Source organism: Coregonus lavaretus, assembly GCF_964263955.1.
Source record: "Coregonus lavaretus genome assembly, chromosome: 23".
In the NCBI taxonomy this organism is placed as follows: Eukaryota; Metazoa; Chordata; class Actinopteri; order Salmoniformes; family Salmonidae; genus Coregonus; species Coregonus lavaretus.
This window is the reverse complement of record NC_140010.1, coordinates 3,520,747-3,535,633: the sequence shown is the minus strand read 5'-3', so window position 1 is coordinate 3,535,633 and position 14,887 is coordinate 3,520,747. Positions and strand designations below refer to the sequence as shown.

General features: G+C 42.8%; 1 protein-coding gene across 1 annotated transcript in view; it reads left to right on the top strand.

The window, feature by feature from the left end:
* Nucleotides 1-14,887, top strand: part of scp2a (sterol carrier protein 2a) — a 40,479-nt gene that overhangs the window by 16,328 nt on the left and 9,264 nt on the right. Inside the window, exons 12-15 of the mRNA XM_084188107.1 lie at nt 1,775-1,928; nt 6,699-6,792; nt 8,863-8,992; nt 14,769-14,848. Of these exons, the coding sequence (XP_084044233.1) occupies nt 1,775-1,928; nt 6,699-6,792; nt 8,863-8,992; nt 14,769-14,848 (458 nt within the window). The remainder of the gene's footprint in view (nt 1-1,774; nt 1,929-6,698; nt 6,793-8,862; nt 8,993-14,768; nt 14,849-14,887) is intronic.

Here is a 14,887-nt window from a genome sequence, read left to right as displayed (position 1 = left end):
ACAGAGTAGCAGCAGCGTAAAAAGATGGGGTGGGGGGTGAGGGTGGGGGGGCAGTGCAAATAGTCCGGGTAGCCATGATTAGCTGTTCAGGAGTCTTATGGCTTGGGGGTAGAAGCTGTTGAGAAGTCTTTTGGACCTAGACTTGGCACTCTGGTACCGCTTGCCGTGCGGTAGCAGAGAGAACAGTCTATGACTAGGGTGGCTGGAGTCTTTGACAATTTTGAGGGCCTTCCTCTGACACCGCCTGGTATAGAGGTCCTGGATGGCAGGAAGCTTGGCCCCAGTGATGTACTGGGCCGTACGCACTACCCTCTGTAGTGCCTTGCGGTCGGAGGCCGAACAGTTGCCATACCAGGCGGTGATGCAACCAGTCAGGATGCTCACGATGGTGCAGCTGTAGAATTTTTTGAGGATCTGAGGACCCATGCCAAATCTTTTCAGTCTCCTGAGGGAGAATAGGCTTTGTCGTGCCCTCTTCACGACTGTCTTGGTGTGTTTGGACCATGATAGTTTGTTGGTGATGTGGACACCAAGGAACTTGAAGCTCTCAACCTGTTCCACTACAGCCCTGTCGATGAGAATGGGGGCGTGCTCAGTCCTCTTTTTTTTCCTGTAGTCCACAATCATCTCCTTTGTCTTGGTCACGTTGAGGGAGAGGTTGTCCTCTGTAGCTCAGCTGGTAGAGCACGGCGCTTGTAACGCCAAGGTAGTGGGTTCGATCCCCAGGACCACCCATACACAAAAATGTATGCACGCATGACTGTAAGTCGCTTTGGATAAAAGCGTCTGCTAAATGGCATATTATTTATTTTTATATTATCCTGGCACCACACTGCCAGGTCTCTGACCTCCTCCCTATAGGCTGTCTCATCGTTGTCGGTGATCAGGCCTACCACTGTTGTGTCGTCGGCAAACTTAATGATGGTGTTGGAGTTGTGCCTGGCCATGCAGTCATGGGTGAACAGGGAGTACAGGAGGGGACTGAGCACGCACCCCTGAGGGGCCCCCGTGTTGAGGATCAGTGTGGCAAATGTGTTGTTACCTACCCTTACCACCTGGGGGCGGCCCGTCAGGAAGTCCAGGATCTAGTTGCAGAGGGAGGTGTTTAGTACCAGTATCCTTAGCATAGTGATGAGCTTTGAGGGCACTATGGTGTTGAATGCTGAGCTGTAGTCAATGAATAGCATTCTCACGTAGGTGTTCCTCTTGTCCAGGTGGGAAAGGGCAATGTGGAGTGCAATAGAGATTGCATCATCTGTGGATCTGTTGGGGCGGTATGCAAATTAGAGTGGGTCTAGGGTTTCTGGGATAATGGTGTTGATGTGAGCCATGACCAGCCTTTCAAAGCACTTCATGGCTACAGATGTGCTGGCCCAGGTCTGGCCCTGTGTTCTGACCTCTCTCTCTCTCTCTCTCTCTCGTTTGTTCTTGTTGATTACTCAGGTCTGGCTGAGCGTTCTGATCTCTAAGATTGGCTCAGTGCATTGACCCTATCGGTTTGTGTGATTGCTCAGGTCTGTCCCAGTGTGTTGGCCTCATTTCTCTCTGTGGTTGATTACTCAGGTCTGGCCCAGTGTTCTGATCTGATCTCTCTCTCTGTGTATGTGTCATTGACCTCCCCGCTCTCTCTCTCTCTCTCTCTCTCTCTCTCTCTCTCTCTCTCTCTCTCTCTCTCTCTCTCTCTCTCTCTCTCTCTCTCTCTCTCTCTCTCTCTCTCTGTCTCTGTCTCTGTCTCTGTCTCTCTGTCTCTCTGTGTGTGACTGTGCTTGCTCAGGTCTGGCCCAGTGTGCGGAGCTGTGCTGGCAGCTGAGAGGCCAGGCTGAGAGGAGGCAGGTCCCGGGGGCGAAGGTGGCCCTGCAGCACAACATCGGTCTGGGAGGAGCTGTGGTCGTCACTCTCTACAGGATGGGCTTCCCTCAGGACGCCAGGTGAGTTTATCTGCCAACCAACTAACTAATTAACTGACTAGGTGAGAAACACACCACTGAGGTGATTTACCAACTAACTAGGCTAGCTAACTAACTAGTTAACAAACTATTAAACTAATTAGCGAACTGACTTAACTGACTGCTAGAAGAGTTAATAATGTGTGATTTCTTAGTCTATATCTCTCAGATCCTTGCAGAAATCGTATGTTGTTTAAAATAATAGAAACCAGCTTTAGCATAAAGGCAAAGTTTTTTTTTAAAAATTTTAGGGGCAATTCCATGGTAACAGAATTTTTCTACTTTAAAATGTACAATAAATAAAACCATTGCTTTCCATGTTTAACAAACCATAAAACTCTATGCACAAGGACAACTTTAAACAATTTCCACAGAACATGTTGCAACACAGATACAACGTTTTTCCAATAAAGGTTTTTATAAAAACAATTGACTGTTTTTTATTTGTTCAAAGTAGTCATTGTACATAGAGTTGTTTGGTTTATCAAATGTTGAAATCAATGTTTTTTTGTTAGGCAAATATTTTAAAGTGACAAAATCGTCTCAGAGTAATTCTGTTACAGAGGAAATGGCTGGATCTCTTCAGGCTTACATCTTCAAAAAGTCATTGTTTGAGCTGGGTAACATGGTTCTCATCTCAAAACTGTTTTTCACGGTATTGAATTGGCTTCAAAGATATAGTTGGTGGCATTGTGAACAATCTTGTTGCTTCTCTGTATGATAGTTGTTGTGAATATTGTGAGGTAAAATGTGAGCATTCCTCACAACTCGGTCTTATCCTCTATACTGCACCAAACCCATGTTTTGTAAAAAGTTCCTAATGTGAGAGAAAGATGAATGTGTAACATGTTTACCTGCTTTGTTTAACAAATAGTAAGACATTTCTGTCCTATTAATGCTGTGTTTTTGTAAAGGGATGGTTTCTACTCCAGCTCCCTGCAGCTAGTCTAGGCGTGTGGTCAAGGACATGGGGTTTTACTTGAGATATGGGTATCTGGAGCTGGCAACTGATTTATGAATGTCTAGGTGATAAAACCAACAGCCACATTCCATTTAACGATGTGTGAGAGGGAGATGTCTCTGGTCTGACTGAGCCTGCATTTTGAATTGGTGTTTGTGTAATGTAAGGTACCAGGGAGAGATGGCTCGGGTGTGGATAATGTTGATAAGAACCTTGTCTTGGGGGCCAAACCCTGGTTTCCATACAATGAGAACAGTCTTCACCGCAGATACTGTCTGCTGTGAATTATTAATTGATTTCATACAAATCCTAACCTTTTGACTCATTCCACACATCTGCTGTTTGTCATGTAGAGTGAGAGGGGGTATCGTGCTATAAAAGATGTCAGAGCTCTCAACCCAACAGTCAAGAGTGTTGGGTCGACCAGCCTCACTTTACTACCTTATTAATACGTTTTGAATAAAGTAATATCCTGATCGGTGATTGACCTTGTCTCTCCTCATTATTGATTAGAATTTCCACGACACTAATAACTGAGAAAAGCAAACATTCTCACACACACACACACACACACACACACACACACACACACACACACACACACACACACACACAAACACACAACAACAGGGACAGACCTACTTGTCTTTTTTCCACCTGTTCTTTCTCCTGAGTGACAGGCTATAGAAAAACACTTGGCATTCAGGTAAATAGTCTACCTGTCGTTCAGACCTGTCGTTCAGTCTACCTGATGTGTAGGTAGACAGACCTGTCATTCAGTCTACTTGATGTGTAGGTAGACAGACCTGTCATTCAGTCTACCTGATGTGTAGGTAGACAGACCTGTCATTCAGTCTACTTGATGTGTAGGTAGACAGACCTGTCATTCAGTCTACCTGATGTGTAGGTAGACAGGTCTGTCGTTCAGTCTACCTGATGTGTCGTTCAGTCTACCTGATGTGTAGGTAGACAGGTCTGTCGTTCAGTCTACCTGATGTGTCGTTCAGTCTACCTGATGTGTCGGTAGACAGGTCTGTCGTTCAGTCTACCTGATGTGTCGTTCAGTCTACCTGATGTGTCGGTAGACAGGTCTGTCGTTCAGTCTACCTGATGTGTCGTTCAGTCTACCTGATGTGTAGGTAGACAGGTCTGTCGTTCAGTCTACCTGATGTGTACAGTTCGGAACAAGTCGGATGTTTACATACACTTAGGTTGGAGTCATTAAAACTCGTTTTTCAACCACTCCACAAATTTCTTGTTAACAAACTATAGTTTTAGCATGTCGGTTAGGACATCTACTTTGTACATGACACAAGTAATTTTTCCAACAATTGTTTACAGACAGATTATTTCACTTATAATTTACGGTATCACAATTCCAGTGGGTCAGAAGTTTTACATACATTAAGTTGACTGTGCCTTTAAACAGCTTGGAAAATTCCAGAAAATGATGTCATGGCTTTAGAAGCTTCTGATAGGCTAATTGACATCATTTGAGTCAATTGGAGGTGTACCTGTGTATGTATTTCAAGGCCTACCTTCAAACTCAGTGCCTCTTTGCTTGACATCATGGGAAAATCAAAAGAAATCAGCCAAGACCTCAGAAAAGAAATTGTCGACCTCCACAAGTCTGGTTCATCCTTGGGAGCAATTTCCAAATGCCTGAATGTACCACGTTCATCTGTACAAATAATAGTATGCAAGTATAAACACCATGGGACAACGCAGCCGTCATACCGCTCAGGAAGGTGACGCGTTCTGTCTCCAAGAGATTAACGTACTTTGGTGCGAAAAGTGCAAATCAATCCCAGAACAACAGCAAAGGACCTTGTGAAGATGCTGGAGGAAACCGGTACAAAAGTATCTATATCCACAGTAAAACGAGTCCTATATCGACATAACCTGAAAGGCCACTCAGCAAGGAAGAAGCCACTGCTCCAAAACCGCCATAAAAAAGCCAAACTACAGTTTGCAACTGCACATGGGGACAAAGATCATACTTTTTTGGAGAAATGTCTTCTGGTCTGATGAAACAAAAATAATAATAAATAATAATAATATGCCATTTAGCAGACGCTTTTATCCAAAGCGACTTACAGTCATGCGTGCATACATTTTTGGGTATGGGTGGTCCCGGGGATCGAACCCACTACCTTGGCGTTACAAGCGCCGTGCTCTACCAGCTGAGCTACAGAGGACCAATGGTCATTATGTTTGGCCATAATGACCATTGTTACGTTTGGAGGAAAAAGAGGGTAGCTTGCTAGCAGAAGAACACCATCCCAACTGTGAAGCACGGGGGTTGCAGCATCATGCTGTGGGGGTGCTTTGCTGCAGGAGGGACTGGTGCACTTCACAAAATAGATGACATCATGAGGAAGGAAAATTATGTGGATATATTGAAGCAACATCTCAAGACATCAGTCAGGAAGTTAAAGCTTGGTCGCAAATGGGTCTTCCAAATGGACAATGACCCCAAGCATACTTCCAAAGTTGTGGCAAAATGGCTTAAGGACAACAAAGTCAAGGTATTGGAGTGGCCATCACAAAGCCCTGACCTCAATCCTATAGAAAATGTGTGGGTAGAACTGAAAAGGCGTGTGCGAGCAAGGAGGCCTACAAACCTGACTCGGTTACACCAGCTCTGTCAGGAGGAATGGGCAAAAATTCACCCAACTTATTGTGGGAAGCTTGTGGAAGGCTACCCGAAACGTTTGACCCAAGTTAAACATTTACATTTTAGTCATTTAGCAGACACTCTTATCCAGAGCGAGTTACAGTTAGTGAGTGCATACATTTAATTTTTTTATACTGGCCCCCCATGGGAATCGAACCCACAACCGTGCTCTACCAACTGAGCTACATCCCTGCCGGCCATTCCCTCCCCTACCCTGGACGACGCTGGGCCAATTGTGCGCCGCCCCATGGGTCTCCTGGTCGCGGCCGGCTACGACAGAGCCTGGATTCGAACCAGGATCTCTAGTGGCACAGCTACCACTGCGCCACTCTGGAGACAATTTAAAGGCAATGCTACCAAATACTAATTGAGTGTATGTAAACTTCTGACCCACTGGGAATGTGATGAAATAAATAAAAGCTGAAATAAATCATTCTCTCTATTATTATTCTGACATTTCACATTCTTAAAATAAAGTGGTGATCCTAACTGACCTAAGACAGGGAATTTTTACTAGGATTAAATGTCAGGAATTGTGAAAAACTGAGTTTAAATGTATTTGGCCAAGGTGTATGTAAACTTCCAACTTTAACTGTAGGTAGACAGGCCTGTCGTTCAGTCTACCTGATGTGTAGGTAGACAGACCTAAAAGTACTGTGGTACTTACCTTAAAACATTCTGTACAAAGGACTAACAACAGCAGAGCATTATGATCTACTAGCTACTGGTGTTTTATTAAAGGCCTTTTTAGTAGGACAAAAGCCAAGGCGTGTGTGTGTGTGTGTGTGTGTGTGTTTTTGTGTTTGAATGTACCAATGTTGAAAGTGGTGTGTCCAAGGCCATTATTGTGTGTGTCAAAAGTAGTGCACAAACTAGGGAATAGGGTACCATTTGGGCCTCAGACACAGCCTGTACTTTAACCTTCTGTGTTGGAACAGTTTAAGTGGAGCCACTGCAGTATGACCTTGGACAGACTCCTTTCAACACACACGTTTACTTTATGACTGTCCTTCAATGATGATGTTGCAAACACACACTCATTTTTAATAGCCTCTCTTTCTCTCTCGTAGAGAACGCTCTCCAACTGAAGCCTGTCTCTGTGTGTGTGTTCTAGGTCCCAGATAGCGGCTGTCCCCACCAGAGCAGAAAGTCTGGAGGGCTTCAAAGCCTATTCTGTCTTCCAGGAGATAGAGAAGAAACTACACGAGGTACACCCCCTGGACAAACCAAATTCCTATTAACCATTTATATCCTTTTAATGCAAAGTCCAAATGTATTCATGTTCTGTGTGGGTGCTGACGACTGCAGACTCTTACCTCAGTCTCACTCTGCAGTGTCATTGCTGCTTGTTTGTCACATCAATTAAGTGCCACATTTTAATGTTATTTAACAAAGCTTTTTGTATTATAATAATGACTTATTTGCCACATTTGAATTTTATTTAACAAAGCTTTTTTAAAAATTATAATAATGACTTTATGAGGTCATTTGTGTCTCTGTTTAACAGTCTGTCACCAGAGACCAATGTCAAGGTAGTCTCAGAACCCAGTAAAACTAGCTAGCTACGTGATTTATGTGAGTCCGTCACCTCATACAGTACCAGTCAAAAGGTTGGACAAACCTACTCATTCCAGGGTGTTTCTTAATTTTTTACTATTTTAAACATTGTAGAATAATAGTGAAGACATCAAAACTATGAAATAACACATATGGAATCATGTAGTAACCAAAAAAGTGTTAAACAAATCAAAATAAATTTGAGATTCTTCAAAGTAGCCAACCTTTGCCTTGATGACAGCTTTGCACACTCTTGGCATTCTCTCAACCAGCTTCACCTGGAATTGTTTTCCAACAGTCTTGAAGGAGTTCCCACATATGCTGAGCACTTGTTGGCTGCTTTTCCTTCACTCTGCGGTCCAACTCATCCCAAACCATCTCAATTGGGTTGAGGTCTGGGGATTGTGGAGGCCAGGTCATCTGATGCAGCACTCCTCACTCTCCTTCTTGGTCAAATAGCCCTTACACAGCCTGGAGGTGTGTTTTGGGTCATTGTCCCACTAAGCGCAAACCAGATGGGATGGCGTATCGCTGCAGAATGCTGTGGTAGCCATGCTGGTTAAGTGTGCCTTGAATTCTAAATAAATCACTGACAGTGTCACCAGCAAAGCTCCATCACACCAACTCCTCCATGCTTCTAGGTGGAAACCACACATGCGGAGATCATCCGTTCACCTACTCTGCGTCTCACAAAGACACGGCGGTTGGAAGCAAAAATCTCAAATTTGGACTCAACAGACCAAAGGACAGATTTCCACCGATCTAATGTCCATTACTCGTGTTTCTTGGCCCAAGCAAGTCTCTTCTTATTGGTGTCCTTTAGTAGTGGTTTCTTTGCAGCAATTCGACCATGAATGCCTGATTCACTCAGTCTCCTCTGAACAGTTGATGTTGAGATGTGTCTGTTACTTGAACTCTGTGAAACATTTATTTGGGCTGCAATCTGAGGTGCAGTTAACTCTACTGAACCTATCCTCTGCAGCAGAGGTACTCTGGGTCTTCCATTCCTGTGGCGGTCCTCATGAGAGCCAGTTTCATCATAGCGCTTGATGGTTTTTGCGACTGCACTCTTGACATTTTCAGTATTGACTGACCTTCATGTCTTAAAGTAATGATGGACTGTCTCTTTGCTTATTTGAGCTGTTCTTGCCATAATATGGACTTGGTATTTTACCAAATAGGGCTATCTTCTGTATACCCCCCCTACCTTGTCACAACACAACGGATTGGCTCAAACGCATTAAGATGGAAAGAAATTCCACAAATTAACTTTTAATAAGGCACACCTGTTTAATTGAAATGCATTCCAGGTCACTACCTCATGAAGCTGGTTGAGAGAATGCCAAGAGTGTGCAAAGCTGTCATCAAGGCAAAGGGTGGCTACTTTGAAGAATCTGAAATATAAAATATATTTTGATTTGTTTAACACTTTTTTGGTTAGTACATGATTCCATATGTGCTATTTCATAGTTTTGATGTCTTCACTATTATTTTAAAATGTAAAAATAAAGAAAAACCCTGGAATGAGTAGGTGTCCAAACTTTTTTGACTGGTACTGTATATATTTAGGTAACGTTAACCCGACGCCAGCCTCCGCTTCCGTGTTTGAGTGATGGACAAGACTTTGAAGTATGGTGATGCAACATTAACCTAACACAACCCAACAGAACGCAAAGCCATAACAGTCCATCTCTCTCTGCTCTGATTGGGTCACATTGCAGGAAGGAAAAGACGTTGTGAAGAAGATTGGTGGAGTTTTTGCCTTCAAGGTGAAAGATGGACCAGAGGGGAGAGACGCTCTGTGGGTCGTAGACGTGAAGAATGGACAAGGCTCCGTGAGCAACGATGCTGGTGTGTGTCTGTCCGTGTGTCTGTCCGTGTGTGTCTATGTGCGTGTCTCATCAGAATATTTGGTCTTTGTGTTTTGACAATGTTGAGTGTTTTTATCAATGTGAGCGTTAGAGGACTTGGAGGAGCTGGGATTCTGCCATATTAGATTTCCTGACAAAAAAAAAACAGAACTAATGTCCGTCTGAGGAGATGGTTGTCTGCAGAATATAAAAGGATGGACAGTCTGTCTTCTGAGAGCAGCTCTCTAATGCAAAGACAAAGAAGGATTTTAATCAAACGCCAAACGCACACAAACACAACTTTTAAATTGCATCCTTTAGGAAACACACACACAGTCTCACAGATAAACTTTTTAAATTGCTTCCATTATGGCTGTCTGGACCAGTGTCCTGTTCTTCCACTCAGCTCTGTTGAAAAACCTTTCTAAACTTGACCTTCCTCTGAGCATGTTATCAAACCCATCTCACTTGTTAGGATGTTGTATAGAAAGCAAGTGTGCGTCCCAGATTGCACCCAATGCCCTATATGGTGCACTACTTTTGACCAGAGCCGTATTCGGGTGGCATTTGGGACACAGCCCCAACAGTACGTTGAATGGTCTCTAAAGTGCAGCGAACATACTCTTCCTGGGGTCCAAACATATTAAAACACTTACATTACATATAAAAACAAAGTATAAAACAGTACATCATATAACATTATTACACCACTACCTATCTACAATACAACATGTTTAATACCACCATACAACAATATCACAAAGGGTGCGTATGCATGTGTCTATACCTTTGTGTGTGTCTCTTCACAGTCCCCGTTGTTCCATAAGGTGTGTTTTTATCTGTTTTTTTAAAAATCTGATTCTACTGCTTGCATCAGTTACCTGATGTGGAATAGAGTTCCATGTAGTCATGGCTCTATGTAGTACTGTGCGCCTCCCATAGTCTGTTCTGGACTTGGGGACTGTGAAGAGACCTCTGGTGGTATGTCTTGTGGGGTATGCATGGGTGTCCGAGCTGTGTGCCAGTATTCCAAACAGACAGCTCGGTACATTCAGCTTGTCAACACCTCTTACAAAAACAAGCAGTGATGAAGTCAATCTCTCTTCACTCTAAGCCAGGAGAGACTGACATGCATGTCATTAATTTTAGCTCTCCGTGTACTTTTAAGGGCCAGCCGTGCTGCCCTGTTCTGAGCCAACTGCAGTTTTCCCAAGTCCCTCTTTGTGGCACCTGATCACACTACTGAACAGTAGTCTAGGTGCAACAAAACTAGGGCCTGTAGGACCTGCCTTGTTGATAGTGTTGTTAAGAAGGCAGAGCAGCGCTTAATTATGGACATACTTCTCCCCATCTTAGCTACTGTTGTATCAATATGCTTTGACCATGACAGTTTACAATCCAGGGTTACTCCAAGCAGTTTAGTCACCTCAACTTACTCAATTTCCACATGATTCATTATGAGATGTAGTTGAGGTTTAGGGTTTAGTGAATGATTTGACCCAAATACAATGCTTTTAGTTTTGGAAATATTTAGGACTAACTTATTCCTTGCCACCCATTCCGAAACTAACTGCAACTCTTTCTTAAGTGTTGCAGTTATTTCAGTTGCTGTAGTAGCTGACGTGTATAGTGTTGAGTCATCCGCATACATAGACACACTGGCTTTACTCAAAGCCAGTGGCATGTCGTTAGTAAAGATGGGAAAAAGTAAGGGGGCTAGACAGCTGCCCTGGGGAATGCCTGACTCTACCTGGATTAAGTTTGAGAGGCTTCCATTAAAGAACACCCTCTGTGTTCTGTTAGACAGTTAACCCTTTATCCACATTATAGCAGGGGGTGTAAAGCCATAACACATACGTTTTTCCAGCAGCAGACTATGATCAATAATGTCAAAAGCCGCACTGAAGTCTAACAAAACAGCCCCCACAATCTTTTTATCATCAATTTCTCTCAGCCAATCATCAGTCATTGATGTAAGTGCTGTGCTTGATGAATGTCATTTTCTATAAGCATGCTGAAAGTTTGTTGTCAATTTGTTTACTGTAAAATAGCATTGTATCTGGTCAAACACTATTTATTCCAATAGTTTACTAAGGGTTGGTAACAGGAGATGGCTCCTGAGTGGCGCAGTGGTCTAAGGCACTGCATCGCAGTGCTAACTGTGCCACTAGAGATCCTGGTTCGAATCCAGGCTCTGTCGCAGCCGGCCGCGACCGGGAGACTCATGGGCGGTGCACAATTGGCCCAGCGTCGTCCAGGGTAGGGGAGGGAATGGCCGGCAGGGATGTAGCTCAGTTGATAGAGCATGGCGTTTGCAACGCCAGGGTTGTGGGTTCAATTCCCAGAGCATGGAGTTTGCAACGCCAGGGTTGTGGGTTCAATTCCCACGGGGGGCCAGTATAAAAAAAAAAAATGTATTCACTAACTGTAAGTCGCTCTGGATAAGAGCGTCTGCTAAATGACTAAAATGTAATGTAAATGTAACAGGCTGATTGGTCGGCTATTTGAGCCAGTAAAGGGGGCTCTACTATTTTTAGGTAGCGGAATGACTTTTGCTTCCCTCCAGGCCTGAGGTTACACACTTTCTAGTAGGCTTAAATTGAAAATATGGCAAATAGGAGTGGCAATATCGTCCGCTATTATCCTCAGTAATTTTCCATCCAATTTGTAAGACCCCGGTGGCTTGTTATTGTTAATAGACAGCAATACGTTTTTCACCTCTTCCACACTCACTTTACAGAATTCAAAATTACAGTGCTTGTCTTTCATAATTTGGTCAGATATACTTGGATGTGTAGTGTCAGCAGTTGTTGCTGGCATGTCATGCCTAAGTTTGCTCATCTTGCCAATGAAAAAATTATTAAAGTAGTTGGCAATATCAGTTGGTTTTGTGATGAATGAGCCATCTGATTCAATGAATGATGGAGCTGAGTTAGCCTTTTGTTGTTGTTTTCATGTTGAGTTAATAATAATAATAATAATATGCCATTTAGCAGACGCTTTTATCCAAAGCGACTTAGTCATGCGTGCATACATTTTTGTGTATGGGTGGTCCCGGGGATCGAACCCACTACCCTGGCGTTACTAGCGCCGTGCTCTACCAGCTGAGCTACAGAGGACCACAAAAACTAGACGTTGAACTGACGTCTGTGCCCAGTGGGTTGCGAAAGTTTCCATGTCCCCTAATGTTTTTACAGCTACTAGGAAGATTTTAACCTACTTAACCCAAACATTTCCCCAAGTTTTCACCATCATTGTAAAGCTCTAGGTATGTTGTTGCTTTGACAGTCATTTCTGAAAGACTATTATTTAATCATGTGATTAGTAATTCATTTACGTCTCTCATTTTAAGGTCAACCCTGTTACTTGAACTGAACTCTCGTTTTATAGTCCAAATAAATATTGAACATCTAATAGTGAAATCATAATGTACAAGCAGGGTGAGCTCTTTTTCGCCGTTTTGTGGTGGAAAACTGAGGGGCTCGAGCGTAACACGTAAAAACCCTCTTATCCATAGATAGACAGGCTAGAAATGTTTTTAACCATTACATTTTTTTTGGTGAAACATGCATTCAATTGCCCCTCGCTGTTGCACACAACAAGCTTCCATTCCCCCTGTCACAAGGGGAGTTATGGCTGATAAGATGAAATCATCAACCCTGATACTTTATTTGGAACTTATAGGCATTTACTATAGTATAAAAAAAAAAAATTACTATAGTATTTACAATTTTTTTTACTATAGTATTTTTTTTACATTTAAACTCTTGATGTGAACATTTGTTATTTTATTAAGTTGAACATGTGAGCCAGTTTCATCATAGCGCACATAACATGTGCTCTTTAAAACAATGTTAAAATTAGGTGAAATCAAACGTTTTTTTTGGACCAAGTTATACTACTCAAAAGGCACCCAATTGGTGGAACGACCCAACAACCGAGTCTATCATCTGTCTAGCTATGAATAGCAAAGTCCTTATTATTATGGTGCAAATAATTGATGTTCCCATGTACTGCATTGTTGATCAGACCATTCTCACCTCATCCTACCCACTTATGTATGTCTGTGTCCCAAATAGGCTCTGGTCAAAAGTACTACACTTTATAGGGAAAACGTTGCCATTTGGGACACAGCCTATGTCACATGTAATCAGTAGTACAGTAATCATTTTAATACTGGAAAGTTATGTGGGGCAGGATAATTGAAGGAAGGTTATGTGGGGCAGGATAATTGAAGGAAGGTTATGTGGGGCAGGATAATTGAAGGAAGGTTATGTGGGGCAGGATAATTGAAGGAAGGTTATGTGGGGCAGGATAATTGAAGGAAGGTTATGTGGGGCAGGATAATTGAAGGAAGGTTATGTGGGGCAGGATAATTGAAGGAAGGTTATGTGGGGCAGGATAATTGAAGGAAGGTTATGTGGGGCAGGATAATTGAAGGAAGGTTTTGTAGGGGCAGGATAATTGAAGGAAGGTTTTGTAGGGCAGGATAATTGAAGGAAGGTTTTGTAGGGCAGGATAATTGAAGGAAGGTTTTGTATGGCAGGATAATTGAAGGAAGGTTTTGTAGGGCAGGATAATTGAAGGAAGGTTTTGTAGGGCAGGATAATTGAAGGAAGGTTATGTGGGGCAGGATAATTGAAGGAAGGTTTTGTAGGGCAGGATAATTGAAGGAAGGTTTTGTGTGGCAGGATAATTAAAGGAAGGTTTTGTAGGGCAGGATAATTAAAGGAAGGTTTTGTAGGGCAGGATAATTGAAGGAAGGTTATGTGGGGCAGGATAATTGAAGGAAGGTTTTGTAGGGCAGGATAATTGAAGGAAGGTTTTGTAGGGCAGGATAATTGAAGGAAGGTTTTGTAGGGCAGGATAATTGAAGGAAGGTTTTGTAGGGCAGGATCATTGAATGAAGGTTTTGTACGGCAGGATAATTGAAGGATGGTTTTTGTAGGGCAGGATAATTGAAGGAAGGTTTTGTGGGGCAGGATAATTGAAGGAAGGTTTTGTAGGGCAGGATAATTGAAGGAAGGTTTTGTAGGGCAGGATAATTGAAGGAAGGTTTTGTAGGGCAGGATAATTGAAGGAAGGTTTTGTAGGGCAGGATAATTAAAGGAAGGTGTTGTAGGGCAGGATCATTGAAGGAAGGTTTTGTGGGGCAGGATAATTGAAGGAAGGTGTTGTAGGGCAGGATAATTGAAGGAAGGTGTTGTAGGGCAGGATAATTGAAAGAAGGTTTTGTAGGGCAGGATAATTGAAGGAAGGTTTGGTAGGGCAGGATAATTGAAGGAAGGTTTTGTAGGGCAGGATAATTGAAGGAAGGTTTTGTAGGGGAGGTTAATTGAAGGAAGGTTTTGTAGGGCAGGATAATTGAAAGAAGGTTTTGTAGGGCAGGATAATTGAAGGAAGGTGTTGTAGGGCAGGTTAATTGAAGGAAGGTTTTGTAGGGCAGGATAATTGAAGGAAGGTTTTGTAGGGCAGGATAATTGAAGGAAGGTTTTGTAGGGCAGGATAATTGAAGGAAGGTTTTGTAGGGCAGGATAATTGAAGGAAGGTTTTGTAGGGGAGGTTAATTGAAGGAAGGTTTTGTAGGGCAGGATAATTGAAAGAAGGTTTTGTAGGGCAGGATAATTGAAGGAAGGTTTTGTAGGGCAGGATAATTGAAGGAAGGTTTTGTAGGGGAGGTTAATTGAAGGAAGGTTTTGTAGGGGAGGTTAATTGAAGGAAGGTTTTGTAGGGCAGGATAATTGAAGCTCTGTTATTTTATTCTCTCCTCCATTCAGATAAGAAGGCTGACTGTACTATCACCATGGGAGATGAAGACTTAATGATGCTGATGACAGGCAAGATGAATCCACAGACGGTGAGTCTTTAAAACAACAATGAGTAATGCTGCCTATTC